The 23,759-nt window shown below is 48.8% G+C and overlaps 1 protein-coding gene across 2 annotated transcripts in view; it reads left to right on the top strand.

Moving 5' to 3' along the window:
• The window catches only part of UBASH3A (ubiquitin associated and SH3 domain containing A), a 42,964-nt gene extending 19,542 nt beyond the window's left edge, over positions 1-23,422 (top strand). Inside the window, exons 7-14 of one of the 2 annotated variants that reach the window (XR_015141775.1) lie at positions 8,577-8,703; positions 12,577-12,676; positions 14,202-14,324; positions 15,312-16,093; positions 16,344-16,488; positions 17,124-17,230; positions 20,334-20,440; positions 21,883-22,439. Coding sequence is in view for 1 of the 2 variants with exons in the window: in XM_086338881.1 (XP_086195007.1) it covers positions 8,577-8,703; positions 12,577-12,676; positions 14,202-14,324; positions 15,312-15,404; positions 16,344-16,488; positions 17,124-17,230; positions 20,334-20,440; positions 21,883-22,020 (940 nt within the window). In the remaining variant the exon portion in view is untranslated. Of the gene's footprint in view, positions 1-8,576; positions 8,704-12,576; positions 12,677-14,201; positions 14,325-15,311; positions 16,094-16,343; positions 16,489-17,123; positions 17,231-20,333; positions 20,441-21,882 lie in introns of both variants that reach the window. The other variant, XM_086338881.1, reaches the window with a different exon arrangement.
• Positions 23,423-23,759: the final 337 nt, after the last annotated feature.

Here is a 23,759-nt window from a genome sequence, read left to right as displayed (position 1 = left end):
TGAACTCCGTGAGTTTGTGATGGACAGGGAGGCCTGGCATGCTGTGATTCCTGGGGTCACAAAGAGTTGGACATGACTAAGCGGCTGAACTTAACTGAACTGAACTGCCAAGTTCCAGCCCCGCCTGACCCAGGGTATTCGAAGGGGAGACGGTGTCGGCAACTATTTACATATTCATCAAAGATATAAAGAGTAATAGAATGAGGATAGCTCAGTAGGAAAATTCAGTGGAGAAAAGAGGCTGAGTAGCTTGGTTTACGCGGAAAATCAATATAACCTGTGACACCAGGTTAGCTCTGACCACGGAGGCTGCAGGCGCCCTCTCGAATAGCGGAAGGTGCCCCACCTTAGACACCTTCTCGACTGGGTCTTAGAAGCCCAGGCAAATAAATGGTCGCAGAGGGCCTCCGTGCTCCAGATGGAGACTCAGCTGGAAATTGAGGAGAAGAATGACATGGGGAGACCAAGCTTTGGTGAGCAAGGCCTGTAGCTTTATTTTCAACAGGGGCTTTTATACCCTAAGTTACACATAGAGGATAATAGGGGATGCAAAGTCAGCAGTCTTTGATCCTTATCAAAAACCAGGGTTTCTATCCTGCAAATTTATCGTATACAAATGGTTTAGGTGATTTACATCATCTTCTGGCCAGAAGGCCTATTAACATTTTATGACTCTTGACAAAGGTTTGTCAACCATAAGACTTATTTTCTCTAAGAGTAATTATTTTAAGGTTTGGCGCCATCTTCCGAAGGTGTTAGATAAAATTGCATTCCTATAGGGCAGAGGTGCAGTGGGTTTACAACAAAGGAAAGAATTTATTACCTTAAGGGTCTAAAGTTGCTAACACCAAGGCCACTACTTATTTTTTCTACATACCAACTATATTAATTAATACACATTCAAGGATACAATTCAGGGGATGTGGAAACTTGGCAGCAAGCATTGGCTCATTAACGAAATCTTTTACTAGTTTTATTCTGACAGTTTCTAACTCTCTGAGAGGCTCTAAGCTATTTGAATATCTTAAGCTTTCCTCTTGAGGCTGGGAGACTGTAAACAATCGTATGCATAGCTGTAGGAGTCCAGGTAAACTTGTCAGGCGAGTTAGAGAGCTATCTGAGGGGTTTAGATTTAAACACTCCTAATTGCCCAGGAACTTTATTAATTGGAGCTGTAAGTTAACTCTTTGACAGAGAGAGCGAGATGGTGGTGGGGGACAGCCCCCGGTAAAGTCAGAGGTGAGAGCACAAAGCAATAAAGTAGGCAGACTCTGGTTTTTTGGGGGGTAGATGCTCGAGAATATCCGGGGGACTCCTGAGGCTCAATCCCGCCTTTGCGTATGCCAAGCCTCCTTCCTCATGACCTTTGTCACGAGTGGAATGCCTCTCGCTGGCTCCTGGCATCGAACTGATGCCTAAAAGTTCCCTGAAAGGGAAAAACCTCTAGAAACTTCCAACAGAGCTACCCTTCAGGGTTGAAGGTGGAGTTGGGAGAATGGTCTTTTAGATCTCTACAACTGCATAATTTAAAAAAATTTTTGAAACTTAGAAATGCATTGCTTCTTCAAAATGTAAGATAATCAATTTTAACTTTAAAGAAAAAAACATAAGGAAGTTGGGTCAAAGGGAGAGAAGTCAGACAAGCCTGGGACCAAGCTTTGTATCCACCGTGCAAGCTGTGGGACTCAGGCTCCAAACCCTCCCACACCCAACATGGAACGGGACACAACTTCCACAAAACCATCACAGTCATCCCGGGGGCAAGGACACCAGTCATTCCAGAGAAGCACAATTTTTTGGATGTGGCTATGCCCATGGGTCCAGTAGCCAGGACAAAATCACAGCACGTTGGTACCACGAGGGACTGCAGAGATAATTGGCTACATCATCCTCTCTGAGAGGTGAGAATACTTGGGCCCAGGGAGCTGGAGGGGCCAATTCATCATGCAATTAAGGAAGCACTTGGTTCCTTGTAGAACCAGTTCAGTCAGTCCATTTAAGGTGGAAGATGCTGTTTCCACCCTAACTGACCATCTGAGGTCCAGGAGGCATGGGCTTCCGTCTGGCTCATGTCCTTTAGTGAGTCCTCCAGTCCTTGCTCAAGACAAAAGAGCTTCACTGGCACCAGGCAACTGGCAAGCTGGATGTTGCTACAACTATGCTGCAAAGACTCTATAGAAAATGAGTTTATGGTTACTACATTTTTCATCTTACAGTTTATCTGTCAGTAACCTGCCACCAAAATAACCATTCCAGTTTTAGGCTGGACATTTCTGGGACTATTCCTTCTAGAAGCAAGTTTTCTGTAGAAATAAATAAGTATTAACAAGAATCACAGCAAAAGAAGAGAAAACTGAGTGTTGAGCTGGGCTGTGGGTGTCTGATGACCGTGTTTTGGAAGCTCCCCATTCATGCTGGGGAAGGCGCATGGCAAACAGTGGCCTGTGATTATGGCTCAGAAAGGCAGAGACCCAGCTCTGCTGTCAGACTCAGCTGACCTGGCTGTGTCTTTTAAAACAGCCAGAAGTGTACTTTATTAACCATTCAGAGATTTTTAATCAGAAACCGGCCCCAGAATGTCAGGACACATCGCTAACTGCTTAAGCAGAAATTAAGAAATTGCAGTTCAGTGACACTGTCTCACGGCTACCTTGGCTATGGGCAGACATACTGTTGTTCAGACAGTGGATAAATATCTTGGAAAGTGTCAGTGCAGAATTCACACTTGGCACATGCAATCCAAGCAGGAAAAGTTTTCCTGCACCAGTGACCCATCTCCAGTATGACAATTCAGTCTTTGTGCCAACAGTTCGGGGTCTCTGGATTCGCTTGGCAACAAAATGACCATTACTTCGCCCATTATTTTGAAGAAAAAGATCAGAGGCCACCAGCGTGATGGCGATGGAGTTCATACATGAATCACAGCAGTTTTCAACCCTCCCTGGAGAAGAAGGATGTAGTATAACTGTCAAACAAGGAGCTGGGAATATTAGAGCTCAGAGAACACATCCTCTCTGAGCCAGGATAAGAGTCCCAACCTGGAAGCAGTACATGCCCATGAGTTTCCAAAACCACAGAGCAAGTTGGTGGCTAGTAGCTCAGAAGTTATAAAGGTGATGTCATGGGCTGCACTGGGTCCCCAAAATTCATATGTTGACAGCCTAATCCCAGCACCTCACAATGTGACTATATTTGGAGATGTCTTTAAAGTGGTGAAAAAGTGAAGTCGCTCAGTCGTGTCCGACTCTTTGTGACCCCGTGGACTGTAGGCTACCAAGCTCCTCCGTCCATGGTATTTTCCAGGCAAGACTACTGGAATGGGTTGCCATTTCCTTCTCCAGGGGATCTTCCTGACCCAGAGATTGAACCTGGGTCTCCCACATTGTAGGCAGACGCTTTGCCGTCTGAGCCACCAGGGAAATTCTTTAAAGAGGTGACTGAGGTAAAAGGAGATCTCAAGGATGAGCCCTGATCCAGCTGACTGGTGTCCTCATATGAAGAGTAAGAGATGAGGACACAAACACACACAGAGAAGGATGATCACACTTGTTCACAGGGAGGAGATGGCCATCCACACGCCCAGGAGACAGGCCTCGGGGGGAACCAGCCTTGACCACACCTCGGCCTTGGGCTCTCAAACTCCAGACTGTGTGAGAATAAGTATCTGTCCCGTAAGCCACCTCGTCTGTGGTTCCTCACTCTGGCATCTCTGGAAGACACGCTGGGACACAGCTCACACAACCCGCCAATGGCAGCTGCACCCCTGGTAAAAGTCAGGGAGAATTTAAACGCATCTATCTGTATGGTATAAGTTAAGCATTAAGTAGGTTTCTGAGGTTTAAGAGAAAAACAGAAATATCGAAATGCTACCTTCTTTCCTTTTTCCTCTCATTGCCAACATCCCCATCATAATCTAGGCTGTATTTCATTTGACAGACTAGCAAAAAAAATTCAGTTTTTCTCTCTGTCTGTAAACTTCACACATGTCATTTATAGATAACGCGGCTTCACTACCTGCTCTGTGGGCCACAAGCAGGGTGTGTGTGTGGGGGGCCCCACCTCGCCCTCAGGAAGGGGAAACCAATCAGCGTTTCCTGTATCAATGTGAGGCTCTTCAAATACTGAGAACGTGTTCACTTGAAGGGGAAAACGTCAATGGTCTGAGTACAGGGATCGTGTTCTCATCTGCTTACCACCAGCTAAAGCCCTAAATGCTGTAAGAATATGAGCCAAGTAAATCTGTTTAACCTGAACCCCTCTGGTAGGATTTACCGCTCGAGACAGGAGAGAACATGGAAAGAGAAGGTACAACTCGCAGATGACTTCAGAAATGCTTTCACTACACTGAAACCCCACGTGGGCACTGAGTGTACTGTGGTGAGGATGAAAGGTGGGTGACCGAGCCCGTGGGCCCCTGAGATACAGAAGAAATGGCTCCACTCCCAGCTCAGGACCCGGTGAGGGTCTCGGGATGCAGGCCTGGGAGCCATCAGCCATCAGCCTTACAAGAACTGGAGGGCTTGGGGCCTCTCTGAGAGAAAAAAGAAAACATTTACCAATGGGCTGAATAAGTAGGAACACACCAGGTTCACGATGGAGCAGGATGAATCCTGTCAGAGTCATTTCCAGGTTTAGTGAAGTACCTTCTAGGGCAATCCCAATGGGGTCATTTGTTGGAACTTCACTGAATGTTTGAAAAATTTATCTGGGAGAAAAAACAGGAGAGAAGAGCTAAGAACACTTTGGGAAACAAAAGTGATGGGAAGAGACATCTACCTTACTGGATATTAAAAGCATGTTATAGAGCTATGATATGGTACTGATGAGGGAAAGAGAAGAGACGGCAGAGCAGGAGACCTGGTATATTAGGGGCTCCTATCTGATGGGTGCATCAGAAATAGGAGAATACATGGGTATAAAACAGGTGGTATTCTGTATGATCCTATAGCACACACTGAGTCGAGTTAAACAGAAAATGAAAATTATTTTAAATAGAAGGACGTTTAAATGATGGTACTTCTGATTTCTGGACTAGGTAGAGTTTGAAAACAGAGAAACAATGGAGCATATCTTAAGTGAGATGTAACAGAGCCATCTTTTGGGCTCCCCTGGTGGCTCAGGCGGTGAAGAAGTGACCTCTCTTCACAAAAGTTCGATCTCTGAGTCGGTAAGATTCCCTGGAGGAGGAAATGGCAACCCACTCCAGTATTCTTGTCTAAAGAATCCCAGGAACAGAGGAGCCTGGTGTGCTGCAGTCCATGGGGTCACTAAGAGTCGGCACCACTGAATGACTAGGTAGAGCACGGCCTCTTTGGGGCAGTCTCTCAGAGCTATCTGAGGTGCTGTCTTCTGGGCTGCAGACTTCATCTTGAATCAGGTCAGATCAGATCAGTCGCTCAGTCATGTCCAACTCTTTGTGACCCCATGAATCGCAGCATGCCAGGCCTCCCTGTCCATCACCAGCTCCCGGAATTCACTCAGACTCACGTCCATCGAGTCAGTGATGCCATCCAGCCATCTCATCCTCTGTCGTCCCCTGCTCCTCCTGCCCCCAATCCCTCCCAGCATCAGAGTCTTTTCCAATGAGTCAACTCTTCTCATGAGGTGGCCAAAGTACTGGAGTTTCAGCTTTAGCATCATTCCTTCCAAAGAAATCCCAGGGCTGATCTCCTTCACAATGGACTGGTTGGATCTCCTTGCAGTCCAAGGGACTCTCAAGAGTCTTCTCCAACACCACAGTTCAAAAGCATCAATTCTTCGGTGCTCAGCCTTCTTCACAGTCCAACTCTCACATCCATACATGACCACAGGAAAAACCATAGCCTTGACTAGATGAACCTTTGTTGGCAAAGTAATGTCTCTGCTTTTCAATATGCTATCTAGGTTGGTCATAGCTTTCCTTCCAAGGAGTAAGCATCTTTTAATTTCATGGCTGCAGTCACCATCTGCAGTGATTTTGGAGCCCAAAAAAATAAAGTCTGACACTGTTTCCACTGTTTCTCCATCTATTTCCCATGAAGTGATGGGACCGGATGCCATGATCTTCGTTTTCTGAATGTTGAGCTTTAAGCCAACTTTTTCACTCTCCACTTTCACTTTCATCAAGAGGCTTCTGAGTTCCTCTTCACTTTCTGCCATAAGGGTGGTGTCATCTGCATATCTGAGGTTATTGATATTTCTCCTGGAAATCTTGATTCCAGCTTGTGTTTCTTCCAGTCCAGCGTTTCTCATGATGTACTCTGCATAGAAGTTAAATAAACAGGGTGACAATATACAGCCTTGACGAACTCCTTTTCCTATTTGGAACCAGTCTGTTGTTCCATGTCCAGTTCTAACTGTTGCTTCCTGACCTGCATACAAATTTCTCAAGAGGCAGGTCAGGCAGTCTGGTATTCCCATCTCTTTCAGAATTTTCCACAGTTTATTGTGATCCACACAGTCAAAGGCTTTGGTATAGTCAATAAAACAGAAATAGATGTTTTTTTGGGACTCTCTTGCTTTTTCAGAGCTATCTGAAGTGCTGTCTCCTGGGCTTCAGACTTCATCTTTAATCAGATCATCTTTAATAATGATTATTAAGTGCTTAAATTGTAAGCCTTCTCTATGTTAAAATCACAGACAAAACTACAAGATAAAGAGCAAGGTGATAATGCTTTTCAGAAAGTAAATAGTAATAAAGACGATGCTCCCTTACCAGTCACTCATGTGAGAGGACTGTCTGCCTCCTTCTCGCCCACCATAAATCCCAGACACTCTGCTCACCAGCTGCCTGGCATCTGACTTTTTTATCTAGTGGAAAAGATGAAAAAAGCCACCTACTGCATTCTTCACTCCTATCCGCTATGATAGGTGAACGTTGGGAGAATGTCCCCCACTCCGGTCACCTGCAGCCTCTGGGACACTTACCCTTCTCCCCTCGTCACACTGTGCTGCTTGGTCCCAACCCCTAGCTGAGGGTGCCCGTTCATAGTGTGTTTTATTCCACACCTCCTGGGCATCCTGCATCCTCCAAGGGCATTGTACCAGCATCACCTGTCCCCACGAGACCCTCCCCAATGGCTCCCCCCAGCAGACAAAGATGCTGTTGTCTTAAAAACAAAATCAAGCACAAGTTCTCTTTGTCCTGTTTCCCTCTCTAGCTACTGTTCACGTCTTTGCTCTGAATGGCTATGTCTTTTGCTCGACCCTGTTTGAAACTTGCCCACATGCTATAAAGCAGCCTATAGGCCCCATGAGTGTAGCTAATATTACTAGTTATATAGTTATACTCCAGTATAACTAGTCCTCCCCTCACAATCACCAGGACCCAGGTTCAGGTCCAGTAAGAAAGGGAACCAAGAGATGACTGTGGGTCATTCTTGTGTGTGTGCACGCTAAGTCGCTTCAGTCTTGTCCAACTCTTTGTGACCCCATGGGCTGTATCCCGCCAGGCTCCTCTGTCCATGGGATTTCCAAGGCAAGAATACTGGAGTGGATTGCCCTGCCCTCCTCCAGGGGATCTTCCTGACCCAGGGACCAAACCCATGTCTCTTGCATCTCCTACTTTAGCAGGCAGGTTCTTTACCACTAGCACCACCTGGCAAGCCCAGATGATTCTTACATACAGTTTAAAAAGATGACCTTTCCCTTTGTAAACTGAGTTTCCCCTGGGGGAACCTGGCAATTTCTTGTTGGAGGATTTCCATGACCATTGGCTCTTAGTTCCTCTTTCACGCTCCTCCTCTGGCCCCTACCCTGTCCTCTACCTCGGCATCACCACCCGCTGGCCTTCTGGGGTTCTCACAGCTCTTGTGTGCCCTGGGTGGTCCTCAGAGCTCCCAAGCAACTGCCCACCCAGGGCAGCTTTCTTGATCCCCTGGACCAGCAGCAGCCTCCACTCTGTCTACAACTGCTTGGGTACTGAGTTTGCCCACCTGCCCACTCATGCATGGGTGCCTTTTCTGTGTGTTTCCATGGCACTGATGTGTCTGTTCTACTCCCTTAGCCCCGCATCCCCACCACGAGCATCTTCATGCCTTTGGAAGGTGAATCTAAGAGGATGATGCCCTGGCTGCCCAGTGACAAGGCAGCACAGACGAGGCAGCTTAAGCAGGTGTCCCTTCTCTCACAGTCCTGGAGGCTGGAAGGCCAAGCTCAAGCTCCCTAGGCCTCCTCCTGGGTGTATAGATGGTCGTCTCCTCTCTGTGTCCCCACAGGGTCCTCCCTCTAGTCCTGATCTCTTCTCAGGAGGACCTGGGCAGGTTGAATGAGCACCCACCCTGGTAACCTCATGTTAACTTCATCCGCTCTTTAAAGGCTCTACCTCCACATAGAGTCCCATTTGGAGGTCCTGAGCATCACAACTAGACATCTGGGGACACACAGTTCAGTCCATAACAGGTGGTGATGGAGAAGACAAACCACCACCATTCCTCTGGAGATGCCATGCTTTGGGCACAGAGCTGTTTTGAACCATTGTTTTGTTTCACCCTCAAAATGACCCCACCCACCCATCTAGTCTCCTGTGTTCTCAATCACGTGATGACTGAGTGCCTCCCAGTGTCCATGTGACATGACATCCCTCTCCTCTCCCACAGGACATACACCTTCAGTGTAACCCCTGACCTGAACTCCAGAAAGGACGGCGAGGCCAGCAGCAGACGGAACGGGGAGCCCAACCCACCATCCTCGTCCAGGAGCCTCAGCAGCCTGCAGTCCCTACAGGTAACGGGGCCCTTGATGCCAAACAAACCACGCAACCGTGCCCTGGGTCAGCTCCGGGGAAACTTGGCCCCCCAGGAGCAGCTTTCATTCAGACACTGCTTCCTGGAGCTCAGGCCTGGGTGGGCCAGCAAAGGGCCCATCCTTCTGCTACCACATCCCTCTGCTCCGTCCATCCGGGGAAGAGGGTGACCCACACACACATATACATATACACATACACACACTCACATATACACATATACACACATACACACATACATACATACACACATACACACACTCACATATACATATATATACACACCACACACACACATATACACATACACACACACCACACACACATACATACACTCACATATACACATACACACATATACACACACACACATATATACACATACATACACTCATACACACACATATACACACACATATACACACTCACATACACATCACACACACACACACATGCTCACATACACATACACACACACTACACATACACACACACACATACACATATACATATATACACTACATGTACATATACACACACATACACACACCACACACACATATACACATACACACACACTACACACACATATATACATACACACACTCACATATACACATACACACACATATACACATACACACATATACACACATACACACACTACACATACACATATACACATACACTTGCACACATATATACACACACATACACACATATACACATACACACACATATCCACACTCACATATACATATACACACACTCATATATACACATACACACACACTACACATACACATATACACACACACACATATACACACACACACATATACACACACACACACATATACACACACACACATGGCTGTGAACCTGTCCAGTGTCCACAGGACAGTGTCCACAGTGTCCACATACAGCTCTTGTCTAAAGCTCAGTACTCGTGACCAAAGCTCAGTCACTCACGGGGCCAGGACACATGCTGGGGAAGGGGCAGAGGCCCAGCCCTCCCAGTTTGCCATGCTCTCTCCCTAACTCTGCCATCAGCCAGCTGACTCCTGCCCCAAGAACTCACCAGCCCCCAGAGGCTGCCTCTAGGTCAGACAAGAGCTGCACACAGGGCAGGGGAACCAGAACAGCGTGAGGGCATCACGGTGACCTCTAGCCCGGTCCTCAGGGGGACAACAGCCCGGGAAGAGGAGCCACTGACTGGGGGCCAGAGGCCTGCCAGCCCCAGGCAGACACAGATGGGCACCACCGGCTGCCTGCCTCAGTCTTACTGGGGAGGGGGAGAACTGGCCTAGAGTAGGGCTGGGGGCCCCCTGAGGCTGAGCCCCCTCTTTTCAGATTGAACAAGGAGAGGATTAGGTGGAAAAGCTCAGCCTCAGGCTCAGCCTCTGTGTGAACGTGCTGGTGTTTAGTGGGTGAGACCCTGACACCAGTCCTTGTGAATGGAACCCTCCTCTGGTCTGAGACCACTTCATCCACATGGTGAGAAAGGAAAACTGGCTACAGGTATGCCAAAACAATCATGTAGTGGGCTGAACAACGGCCCCAAAGAAGTGAGGTCTCAATTCCTGCCGCCTGTGAAACTTACAAGGAAACGTGTGTCTGCCTGTGGGACTGAGATGAGGATCTCAGTGGAGAGGTTGTTCTGGATTATCCCGTGATCCTAAACCAAATCACCAAAAGCAGGGGTGTGATGCGCGTAGAAGAGGAGACACAGCACTCAGGGAGAAGCCATGTGCCCAGGAGGCAGAACCTGGAGCCACACACCAAGGCAGCCACATGCCAAGGATGCTGGGGCTGCCGGGAGCTCAAAGAGGCAGGAAGGACCCTCTCCTAGAGCTTCTGAGGGGAACTGGCCCTGTGATAGCTTTCAGAACCAGAAGGGAACAAGCTACTTTTGTTTTCAGCCCCTGAAGTGGGTGCTATAACATCCCTGGTGACCCTGACCCCAGGCATGACCAAGTCCTGCGTCCTCCGTGGAGTGCCCCCTGCCCACCTCCTGTGGCAGCACCATCAGCTCTGCTCCCCCTCCATCCTCTAGCATCTGTGACTCGTCTTTCCACGCTTGTCCTCAGCCCCAGTGAGACCCCCTAAGTGGGGCACCTGTGGACGACTCCCTGTGTCCCAGAATCAGGCACAGGTGCTCCGGATGCTGACGGCACAAGTCACAGGAGACCACGGGCCTGTGCTGATGTGGAATTTCCCATTCTGCTCCAGAATTGCTGTTCAGTCGCTCAGTCATGTTCGACTCTTTGTGACCCCCATGGACTGTAGCCCACCAGCTTCCTCTGTCCTTGGGATTCTCCAAGTGGGTTGCCATGCCCTCCTCCAGGGGATCCTCCCAACCCAGGGATCAAACTTGTGTCTCTCTACATCTCTTGCATTGGCAAGTGGGTTCTTTACCACTAGTGCCACCTGGGAAGCCCCTCTTCCCTGGTTACTCATAGCTAAACATATACCCTGACACCAAGCAGAGAACCATCTTTAACATGCCAACACCTGGGTGGTCCTGGAGGGCCCCTCAGAAGAGGACCAGTGCCAGCAACAGAAGAGACTAGGATGGATGGATGGATAAATGATAGATAGACAGATAGACAGATAATAGATACATAGAAGATACATAGATAGATACATTAGATACAGGTGGTCCCCAACTTATAAGGTTCAACTTACAATCTTTTGACTTTACGATGATGTAAAAGCAAATCGTTCAGTAGAATTTTAAATACTTGAATTCTGCTCTTTTCCAAGACTAGTGATGTGTAGTCCAGTCCTCTCTCTGATGCTTGGCAGTGGCAGCACAGCCCCATTAGCCCTTGATCACGAGGGTGAAATACTGATACACTGATAACCATGCTGCACCTAGACAGCCGTTCCATTTTTCACTTTCAGTACCGTATCCAGCAAGTCACAGGAAATGTTTACCACAATTATAAAATACGCTTTGTGATAGATGAGTTTGCCCCTTAGTCAGCTAATATAGGTGTCTGAACATGGTTAAGGCAGACTGGGCTGAGCTAGGTGGTCAGTAGTTTCGATGCATTAAATGCATTTCTGACGTAAGACATTTTCAACTTATGATGGTTTTATTGAAATGTAACCCATCACAAGTTAAAAAAAGATCTGTACTTATCTACGTATCATATATATAGATCTATTATACCATGTAATATGTATTTTATACTATTATGTTAATACTATAGATTATGGATTTCCCTGGTGGCTCAGAAGGTAAAGAATCTGCCTGCAATGTGGGAGACCCAAGTTCAATCCCTGGGTCAGAAAATGTTTCATTCCAGCAGCCTGAAGGGACAAGACCAGGGTAGGCACTTGGAAGAAGAGGGAAGGTGGAAAACCGATGTGCTGAGGGGTGGACCATTCATTCCACTTTCTCTCCACTTCCTGTGTGCACTCTAGTGCCCAGAACATTAAAGGCTGCAAGAAATAACAGATGATTCTACTCCCACCTCATTGTAAAGGCCCCGGTAAGACAGGCTGCAGCTGCTCAACAGGCTTCCCAGCTGACACTAGTGGTAAAGAACCCACCTGCCGATGCAGGACATATAAGAGACGTGGGTTCAATCCCTGGGTGGGGAAGATCCCCTGGAGGAGGGCATGGCAATCGACTCCAGCATTCTTGCCTGGAGAATCCCATGGACAGAGGAGCCTGGCAGGCTGCAGTCCACAGGGTTGCAAAGAATCAGACATGACTGAAGTGACTGAGTACAGCACAGCATAGCTATTGAACAAGGACGGGAGGGATGCCTTGGAGTGGGGGCCGGGGACAAGTCTCAGAACGCAGTGTTAAACCTCAGGCGTCTCTCCTCCCCCCATCCCAGGCCACGATAGTGAGGAGAAGCGTCCTGGTGGTACGCCATGGGGAGAGGGTGGACCAGATCTTCGGGAAGTCCTGGCTGCAGCAGTGTACAACACCCGATGGTAAGTACAGTCCTGGCAGGATCCAAACAGAGGAATTAGAGCTAACACAGATCACGTCTCAGTATGCTTAGTCAGAGCCCTGGGGCACCATTCTTTACTCAGACTGAACTCCCATCAGAACCTAACCTCCTCCCAGATCCTCAGCTTCTTTGGAGCTCTGCCCTCTGCTTCACAAAGTGACCACAGATGAAGCATCACGGAGGCAGAAGACTCAATAGAATAGGTTCACATGTGGGGAGTCATAGATGCTCTTGAGAATATGATAAAAATGACGGAACTTCTCTTTGAATGGAAAACAAATACCACCTTCCGTGCAGAAGCAGTTAACACTTTGGCATTTAATAAAAGCCCTTAAAGCTTCCAGTTCCAGCAAAGTCTCTGTCAATGGAAATTCTGGGGAGGCGGCTTCTAGAAAAATCTTGCATAGAACCTAAGAAGACAAGATATGGAAAACAGCCGCTACCTCTCTCTGATTGGTGAACTGTTGGAAGGCTGGGCTGGTGTGTTCAGGCACAAGTGTTGACCGGCCACATGACATACATAGAGCAGGTCTCGGGAGAGGAATTTGGCTGCTAGAATCTGTTGTGGCCAGGATGTCTGGGAGACATGTGAGAGGATGTGAGGGCTTGGTGTGTTACGGAGTCCTCTGTGGGGATCACAGATAATCTGAGGATGAGATCAGACCTAACCCTACTGACTGTTTACTCTGAGCCAGGCTGTGGGCTCCAGGCATCTCCTTACTGACTCATTCAAACAACTATATCGTCGCCCACGTTTTACAGATAAGGGGAGTCAGTCAGCTGCCTCTAATACACAACTAGTCACTGGTGGTGCCAGGATGTGCACCAGACCATCCAAGCAGAGTTCAAGGTCAAACTCAAGGTGAACCAAAGTGCTCTGAGCCTCTGAATGGATTGGGGTGGGGGCAGGGCAGTCCCAGTGAATCCCCGTGAAAAGTGAAAGCGAACATGAAGTTGCTCAGTCGTGTCGGACTCTCTGCGACCCTGTGGACTGTGGCCCACCAGGCTCCTCTGTCCATGGAATTCTCCAGCCTGAAGCAATTGACTAACAGCACACAATGCAGGACCCACTCCTGCTCTCTGTATTCCGGCCCACAGGCAATGTGACACCTTAAAGCCATGGAGATGGGTTGAATTGCATCTAACTAATTAATGCCAATTTGAGATTCGTATTGAGTTAAGCTAAGTCAGTCATGGAGATGCTTGTTCTTAATCAGGGCAGTTGCACGAGTGTATCTTTGGGAGGGGTTTTGAGAAGATGAAGAAGGTCTGGTGGTGCCTGCAGATGAAACACAGGTTTTCTGAGTTTGAGGAAATGTGTGCTGAGTAGAGTAGAATTTCCTCCTGAAATTTAATCTACATTGCAGGGTGCATTCAAGAAAAAACACCGTTGACAACAGTTTAATTACTGTGCTTCAAATGTGGGTCTTGATCTTAAGCATTTAGTGGGACAGGTATGACCTAACTTGATGGAATTGAACAACTGGTACTTATTTATGCTGTAGGAAGATATTACCGGCCAGACCTGAACTTCCCTCGCAGCCTGCCCAAACGGAGCCGCGGCATCAAAGACTTTGAAAACGATCCACCATTATCGTCTTGTGGAATTTTCCAGTCCAGGATGGCAGGTATGTTTGAGGCTCAACCTAGGAGGAATGGGGCTTCCCAAGTGGCTTGGTGGTAAAAAATCTGCCTGCCAAGGCAGGAAATGAAGGGTTCAACCCCTGGATTGGGAAGATCCCTTAGAGAAGGAAATGGTAACCCACTCCAGCATTCTTGCCGGGAGAATCCCATGGACAGAGGAACCTGGCGGGCTACAGTCCATGGGGTTGCAAGAGTCAGACACAACTTAGCGATTAAATAGCAACAACCAAGAGAACAGTAACAGTGATTGTAGCAGTGATTATCACTCACTCGTACTGAGCCCTTGCCACATGCTTTGAAGGCAGTAATAGCATTATCCTCACTCTGCTGATGAAGAAACTGAGGCCCAGAGAGGTTAAGTATGTTGCCCAAGATCACATAGTAACCCAAGATCACACAGCAAGTAGGAAGCTCAGAGACTTGACCCAGGAATGGGTTGGTGGGGAAGTCAGGAGGAATGAAAGGGATAAAAAGAACAAGAGAGAAAAGGAAAAAAAAAATCAGTGATCACTGTGTACACTAAGGATGTCATTTTAAAAATTGAAAGATACATCCTGTCTTTGATTTTATTTCAAAATCTGTCCCTTTGGGCTTTTGTTTTGTCTGAGGTTCTGGTTCCACATGATTGACCTTATGGAAGAGAAGAGGCCATTGAGCTCATTTGGTCTGCATTCTATGAATTAAGAAACTCAAATCTAGAATCGGGAAGGTTCATGGGCTTCCCAAGTCACACAGTGGTTAACTGGAGGAACATACTAAAACCAGCTCCTCCCTGGGGCCATGCTGGCTGACCTTAATCACGGTTTCCACCCACACATCAGGCACAATCGTACGGGGTGCATACACTGGGGGTGGGAATCATGGAGCTACATAAAAGCTTTCCTGCCACAGGTAGTAAGCTGCCCTCCGAAGTTGCCCCCTTGGGCAGCTACAGTGATGAAGAGGGCACATTTCCCACTGCTGTTTTCCAGGGGAAGCTCTGCTGGACAGCGGCATCAGGATCACCTCAGTCTTCAGCTCCCCCGCCCTCCGCTGTTTGCAGACGGCCAAACATATACTGGGAGGTCAGTGAGAACTGCAGCGACCTTCTCACATGGCCGTGACCTCATGGTTCTTCTCTGGGGGGAGAGGGCAGTGAGCAGAGGTGCAAAGAAAGTGGATGGCTGTGAATGACAGTCTAAATTTACAAGACAGTTGCAAACCAGCCCCTGAGAATTGTGAGGAGGCACTGAGCCTGTTAGCATTTCTGGAAGGTCAAGATTTTAATTTGCCTTTGACCACCTTATGCATGAGTTTTTTAAGAGAGGTTGGTGCTGAGCTTAGAAGAGCAGGAAAGGATGTCATTGGAGGAGGAGTTATCAAAGGTGTGAAAAAAAATCAGTTTATGGAATGTGTTTTTCTATAGCAAAAATATGTGCTATTTTTGGCAAAACAGATCATGACTTCCATTTCCAGTTTTCTAATTTACAATAGAAAGTGGAGCTTTTTTTTTTCTCATTAAAAAAAAAAATCCTAGGGTAGGGTGAGTTGGGAGAGTTAGAATGTTCTAGAAGATGACTCCGATCCACCCTCTGCTTTGGCTCGGTCTGGGCTAAGTGTTTGCCAGGATGGCACTTCTGTGTGACTAACAGGCTCCACAATTGTTCATCTTTTCCGAGGATCAGTGGACCAGCCAAGTCCTCATGGGTGTGCTCCTTCTTAACCTGAGGATGAGCCCAAGTGCCGTGTGCAGTGGGGCCCACGCAAGGATAGGGTGAGCACCAGGGGGCTGCAGGTGTCTCCCAGATCCCGGGAGACTCCGGTCCTTCCTGATGGACAGAGGGTCATCCTGATAGCCTCCAACTGCCCAGTGGCTCTTGTCTGAGAACTAGCATGACTGTGCATGAAATAAAATTACGTTTTTTTCCCCCCAAAGGGTTGATTTAGACCTAGGAAGAGACTTTTTTACAGAAAGCCAAAATAAACCCTGAAGATGATAAACACGTGTGTTCTGTTGAATTCAGAGTTCAAACTGGAGAAAAAAGTTAAGATAAGAGTGGAACCTGGCATCTTTGAATGGACCAAATGGGAGGCCGGCAAAACCACCCCCACCCTCATGACCCTGGAAGAGATGAAGGAGGCAGATTTCAACGTCAGCCTGGATTACAGGTGAGCCGCCTCACGGTCATGGTGTCTGCAACTAGGCTTCCTGCTGCTTGTTTAAAGATGATGATGAAGGTGTTATTCACGAGGGACCATTGCAGTGGGGCGTGGCAGAAGAAGAGAGATGGGACTTCTCTCCAAATACAAGGCCCAGTGGGGATTTTTCAACCAGGAGAGGGGTGGGGTGGGAAGTTCATATAAGAATAGGGCGATTCTTGCAGACCTTAAACAATCCTTACTGCAGACAGGTAGGGGGACAGACACATCTGGAGGTGGACGGGGTGCCGAGTTTGCTCAGGTATCCAGGGTGGTCAGATACAGGGGGTGAGGGGTTCTGACTGAACTCAGTCCACAAGGTTGGACGTGAAGCCTACAGGTCCAGCCCACTGAGAAGAGGGTCAGGGAGCCCGGCTAGCATGTGTCAGCCAGAGAACCGCCCGTAGCTGGCTCTGCCATCACAAGCCTGTGTGCCTGTTGCTCAGTGACAATGCAGGCTGCAGCCCCCAACACCAGCCCTTTGCTGGTTTGGGGCACAAAACTGGAGGCTCACTGCTGACCATGAGCCCTAGCTAAAGGCAGAGCCATCTCGCTCCTTCTGTTGACACATGGGCCAGAATGGCAGCTCCCCTCTCCTCCTCCAGGCCCGCCTTCCCCCTCGCCTCTCTCCTGCCAGCCGAGAGCTATGATGATTACGTGCACAGGTGTGCAGTGAGCATGGAACAGATCGTCAGCACCTGCCCACAGGATGGTAAGTGCCCCAGCGACCTTGGTGCCAGCAGCCCCTGGGGCCAGAGTCCCCTACCTCTGAGTTAGAAATGGCTGATTTTGAACCTAGGAATGCCCTGACCTCCCCATCCAGTTTCCCCACCTCCAGAGTGCTGCACACTGCCTCTGTAGAGACACACGCCACCCCCAACCCTGGGGCCCCCAATTCCGGAACCGATGGGACCCAGGATCACAGGGTCAACACAGACCACCCATGCCCACTTCCCAGGAAACAAAAGTAGAAGCTAAGAACCAAACTACCAAATGTTGGGTCGTGTCTAAATGACAATTCAAACAAAACATCTGTTTAAGTTGATGGCTGAGACCATTAGAGAAATTTAAATATGGAAGGTGAATATGGAAATATTTAAAAAACACTTAATTTTGTTAGTGGGGTAATGGTATGGCAGTTGTGTAAAAATGAGAAGTCCTCATTTGGAGATGCAAACTGTGGTACATCCTGAGAAGTAGCGTGATGTTTGGGCTATGCTCTAAAAAACTGCATGAAGTGTTCATTATCCAACGAACAAATTAAGATGTACCTATGTACAATGGAATGCCACTCGGCCATAAAAAGGATGGAATTTTGACATTTGTAACAACATGGATGGACTTGGAGGGCATTATGCTAAGTGAGATAAGTCAGACAGAGAAAGACAAACACGGCACTTGTACGTGGAATCTAAAAATACAACAAACTAGTGAATATAACACAGAAAGAAGCAGACGCACAGATATAGAGAATGAATGAGTGGTGGGAGAGTGAAGCAGTGGGGAGAGGGAAGTAGGGAGGGGCAAGATGGAAGAGGGGAGCAGGAGATACAAACTGCTAGGTATAAAATAAGCTGCAAGGATCTACTGTGCAACACGGGGAAAACAGCCAATATTTTACAGTAACTATGAATGGAGTATAACTGTTAACATTGCAAATCACTATATTGTATGCCTTATATAATATTGCACATCAACTATACTTCAGTAAAAATAAAAATACCTCACGGGGAAGGATGTCAGGTAACAGATGATACCAGAGGGGCAGAACATCAACAAATGTTGGAGCTCCCTAATGAGGACACAGGGATTCATCAGACCTGCCTTTGGGGTATATATGAAAATGTCCATGGTGAAACATGAAAAGCCAATCCTATAAGACTTAAGTTAGCAAATGTGAACATCATCCATGTGTCAGGCATCAAATAGAACATCATGGGGAAAATCTCAGTGAAGAAGATGTATAATCTACCCTCAAGGGATATTTGAATGTTGTAGAAGTGGACATGGAACAACAGACTGGTTCCAAATAGGAAAAGGAGTACGTCAAGGCTGTATATTGTCACCCTGCTTATTTAACTTATATGCAGAGTACATCAAGAGAAATGCTGGACTGGAAGAAACACAAGCTGGAATCAAGATTGCCGGGAGAAATATCAATAACCTCAGATATGCAGATGACACCACCCTTATGGCAGAAAGTGAAGAGGAACTCAAAAGACTCTTGATGAAAGTGAAAGTGGAGAGTGAAAAAGTTGGCTTAAAGCTCAACATTCAGAAAATGAAGATCATGGCTTCTGGTCCCATCACTTCATGGGAAATAGATGGGGAAACAGTGGAAACAGTGTCAGACTTTATGTTTTTGGCTCCAAAATCACTGCAGATGGTGACTGCAGCCATGAAATTAAAAGACGCTTACTCCTTGGAAGGAAAGTTATGACCAACCTAGATAGCATATTCAAAAGCAGAGACATGACTTTGCCAACAAAGGTCTATCTAGTCAAGGCTATGGTTTTTCCAGTGGTCATGTATGGATGTGAGAGTTGGACTGTGAAGAAAACTGAGCGCCAAAGAATTGATGCTTTTGAACTGTGGTGTTGAGAAGACTCTTGAGAGTCCCTTGGACTGCAAGGAGATCCAACCAGTCCATTCTGAAGGAGATCAGCCCTGGGATTTCTTTGGAAGGAATGATGCTAAAGCTGAAACTCCAGTACTTTGGCCACCTCATGAGAAGAGTTGACTCCCTGGAAAAAACTCTGATGCTGGGAGGGATTGGGGGCAGGAGGAGAAGGGGACGCCAGAGGATGAGATGGCTGGATGGCATCACTGACTCGATGGACATGAGTCTGAGTGAACTCCGGGAGTTGGTGATGGACAGGGAGGCCTGGCGTGCTGCGATTCATGGGGTTGCAAATAGTCGGACGCAACTGAGCGACTGAACTAAACTAAAAAACTAAAGAGGAAAGGAGCGGACATGTCTGGAATAGCAAGAATGTTACAGGCTTCACCTGTGACTCAGTGGTAAAGAGCCTGCCTGCAGTGCAGGAGATGCACGAGATGTGGCCTCCAAAGTAATGGTGCCATTGCAACCCCATGGACTGTAGCCTGCCAGGCTCCTCTGTCCATGGGATTCTCCAGGCAAGAATACTGGAGTGGGCTGCCATGCCTTTCTCCAGGGGATCTTCCCAACCCAGGGATTGAACCTTCGTCTCTAGTGTCTCCTGCATTACAGGTAGGTTGTTTACCACTATGCCACCTGGGAAGTCCTTACAGTCACCTGAATGGATTACTCTGTGGCCCAGGACTTTCCAAGGAAGCTCGGGTTCCAGTTTCCTCCTCAGGTGGTTCAGTGGGTACAGCCGCAGGGTCTCCCTGACTCAGCAGCAGGTCTAACTCCCCAGCCTGGCTTCATCCCAGCCTTGGCTGCCCATACATGTTGCCCTGGACTCTGAAGGTCCTTCCATAAAGTGAGAGTCCTCTGTGGTCCATTGTGATGACCAGCTGATCAAGCTCAAGTTCACAGGCCTTGTCGACACAGCTCAGAGCATGGCACTCTCCCATCCCTGAAGCTTGAGGGCGGGTATGTCTGCACCCACCCTGTGTGAGGATGTGACAGGCTCAGAAGACCTTGCACGCAAACCAGAGGCCAGTTGCCAGTGTTATTAACCTGTTACCAACCATGTCTGCCTCCACCGGGGGTTGCCAAGGCCTCGGGGCACCACAAGTTTATTCCACTCGACCACTTTGGGGCCCCTGTCTGATAAGGGGCATCCTCTGTGCCTGCCCTGACTCGGGGTGCTTTCCTTCAACGGCAGGCATCATCCTGGTCGTGGGCCACAGCTCGGCGCTGGACACCTGCACTCGCCCGCTGCTTGGGCTGCCGCCCCGGGACTGCGCGGACTTCGCCCAGCTCGTGAGAAAGGTACGTGCCCCCTCTTTTCTCTTGGGGCCACGGAAGCAGGCAGCCTGAGGATGCGGGTCCCCACACCCCCTTTTCAGAACAGAAACAAATGTCCTGAACAACCCAGGGCAGCAGGGACACCCCCACCTTGTCCCCTGAGAAGGAGTCCGCTGCCTCTTGTGCAAAGGGTAGCCTCAGGCAGGGGTCTGTCAGAGGATGTCATCTTTATCATCATGACAGCTTTGGCCATTTGCTGCCAAGTTAATATAAAAAACAAGACAGAGGACTTTTATAATCAGGTCATATGATAAGTCCTTACCACTCTAGTAGTCGAGCACATGGTCCATTTGGTGAGGGTAGGTGCGGGGGTTAAGCAAATTAAGAAAGAAGAGAAAGACCAGTTACTGGGCTGGCTTGCTCTGGGGATGGTGGTGGGTGAGGGGGGAGACTGCAGACAGACAGAAAGCAGCCCCTCCCTCTAGCCTTTGGAGTCATCAAGCCATGGAACATAGGAGCTTGTTGAAGCTGTCAGAGTGCCTGGTGCTGGGCCGGGGTCACGTGTTGTTGTTCAGTCATGAACTCTCTGGACCCCATGGACTGCAGCACACCAGGCTTCCCTGCCTTTCACTATCTCTGGGAGTTTGCTCAGATTCTTGTCCATTGAGTCGGTGATGCCATCCAACCATCTCATCCGCTGTCGTCCCCTTCTCCTCCTGCCCTCAACACATACTGAAAAATCAAGTGGGTGATGGATGTGTAGAGAAGAATAACAAGTGGGCCAACCTGTAGAGCATCACCCAGCAAAGCAGAGATGGCTTTCCTCCCATTGGCAAGACGAAGGAGGCAGGCAAACTCAGGACTCAGCCCTCCCCATTCCCTGTCCCAGAGACCTACTCAGGGATAGACTTGCCCTCTGCCCTTGTCCTTTTCATCAAGTTAATCAGTTGATTGACCGGCCTTGAGGCTGGGAGTGAAGCAGTGCAGACAACGCCTGTGACGAGCGATAGTCTCTGACCAGGTCATGGCACCATTGCCGGCCACAGCTTGTTTGCTGCAGGTGTGGGCAGCAAGGTGTCTCTGAGCCCCAGAGTGGCCTGGGGGCTGCAGAAGAGCAGACCCCTGGCCCAGCCTGGCCCAGCCAGCACCTCTCTTTGCTGTGCAAAGCCCTTGGGTCTCTGAGCCCCTCCCTGCGCTGCCAGGAAAAAATACAGTCCTCCGTCACCCTGAGATGCCATGGCACCCCCAGTTGTGACAGACAGTGAGGTCTGCAGACACTTCCCACTGCTGTGGGAGGGGCAGGGAGTCCCCCTGGGGGCCACTGTGTTAGATGTTGGTGCCGAGTTCAAGGCCACAGTGCCAGCATGGATGTATCATGCCAGGCTTCAAGGCTGCTGGCTTGAGAACAAGTCTAAAATTGATCAACCTGGTATGGAATATTAATAACTGATTTAACTCTGCTCCAGGTCCCATCTCTGGGTATGTGCTTCTGCGAAGAAAACAAAGAGGAAGGAAAATGGGAGTTGGTGAACCCACCTGTGAAGACGCTGACTCACGGCTCCAACTCTGCGTTTAACTGGAGGAACTGGATCCAGGGCAACTGATGCCACCTCTGTTTGCATGCCTCACATTGGAGAGAAGGGACTCTGCAGAGGCTGTGAGGCACTGCTATCTTGAAGGGATGGGGGTTTCCCCGAGGTGATTCACAGAAGCACAAAACGCACTTTCAGACACCGGAGTGTTGGTCATCTGCCAACCGCCACCCTGCGAGCTAGGCTGTGGGGACACCATCTTGTACCCTGTGCATCTGCCGTGCCACTTGGCGGGGGATGAGGACCCGTGACTCTGGTTCCAGACCCACCCCAAGCCTACCCCAGGGAAAATTCCACTTTATATGTTTTTGTCAAGTTCCCAGCTATTTTTCCTTTTTCTGTTTCAATCACTCTTGGGCTGTTTCCACACAGGCTGAAGGAGGTAAAATATTGAATAAAATGGTGCAAGGAAACCACCTACCAGATAAAAACCAGGAACCGAGCTTGGTGTCCACAGACCAGGTATCAGTGACCTGCTGCTGCTATAATGAGTGAGCCCATGGTGGTGGTTAGAGACATAAGTTTTAAACACACATGCATTTACTCTGTTGCAGCCCTGCAGGCCAGCAGTTCTGAAATGGGCCAGAGGAGTACTCTTCTTCCACAGCCCTCAGGGAGAGTCTGATTCTGTTTCTCTGGCCTTCAGAGGTGCCCGCACTCCTGGCCCCTGGCACCCTCCTCCATCCTCAAAGGCAGTGGTGGCGCCCCTTCAGATCCCCCTGCTCCTCTACTTACACAGTCACATCGCCTTCTGCTGCTGACTCTCCCATCTCCCTTTTGTGAATTCCCTCAGATTACACTGAACCCACCCAACAATCTGAATATCTCCCCATCTCAAGACCCTTAACTTAATTCCACCCGCAAAGTCCCCTTCGCCGTACCGTGTGACACAGTCACGGGCCCAGGGCTCAGGGCGTGCACCTCTCAGGGGCCACCCTTCAGCCCATCAGCCCCCGTGCTCCCAAGCGCATTGGGCTATTTATGCAGAGGCCAGGGTGGAAGGCTTGTGACACCCCTTGGTGCTTACTCAGCTTCTCTTTTGCTCCATTTTGATCCAGTGGAGCTGGGAGGAGGGCTTTGAAAAATGGAGGGGGTGGGTCCCGCCCTGACTGTCAGGAGAGGGAAACCAGAGAGGACCCCCACCCAGGCACAGTGAAGCCTCCAGGGATGGTGCAGCCAAGGGTGCTCTGACTTTGAACAAGCTGGTCCAGGCAGTCAATGGAGGGGGCACCCAGCTCCGTCCTCTCACCCCATCCTTGCCCAAGAAGAAGAAATAGCCCTCAGAGTGCTCAGAGGGAGGGCGCAGTCACGCTGAGACACTCTGCTGACCCCAACACCTCTATTCTTTTCTGGATACACCAGTGCCACACTGACATTCCTAATCATGATGGTGAATAAAAATGTCACAAGTCAAGCTTGTGGGATTTACACATTCGCCACTTCTTTGGGGTGGTCCCCAAGACATCTGGGTTCACCCTCTGTGGGCTGAGGCTTCTGGGTCTCATGGCCTGAGTGGTGAAGGAGACAAACCACCACCTCCTCCTCACTGGACTACCTGTGGGCGTCTACACCAGACAACAAGATGGGTCTGAACCTCAGAGCTTGAGGTCAAGTATGCAAGGGACACAGTTCTCTTTATATCCTATAATGCTGGTTGACAAGACCTCCTTCTGCAACAAAGGTAGAAAAGCCCTCTTCTGTCATTCTTGACTTCTAGAATGACCCTCAAGTGGGAGGTGGGGGGAGTGGGT

The sequence above is a fragment of the Bos grunniens genome, chromosome 1 (assembly GCF_055505025.1).
Source record: "Bos grunniens cultivar Pamir isolate PY7600 chromosome 1, Bosgru_T2T1.0, whole genome shotgun sequence".
In the NCBI taxonomy this organism is placed as follows: Eukaryota; Metazoa; Chordata; class Mammalia; order Artiodactyla; family Bovidae; genus Bos; species Bos grunniens.
The sequence above is the reverse complement of the archived record's forward strand: the minus strand, read 5'-3'. Positions and strand labels throughout refer to the sequence as shown.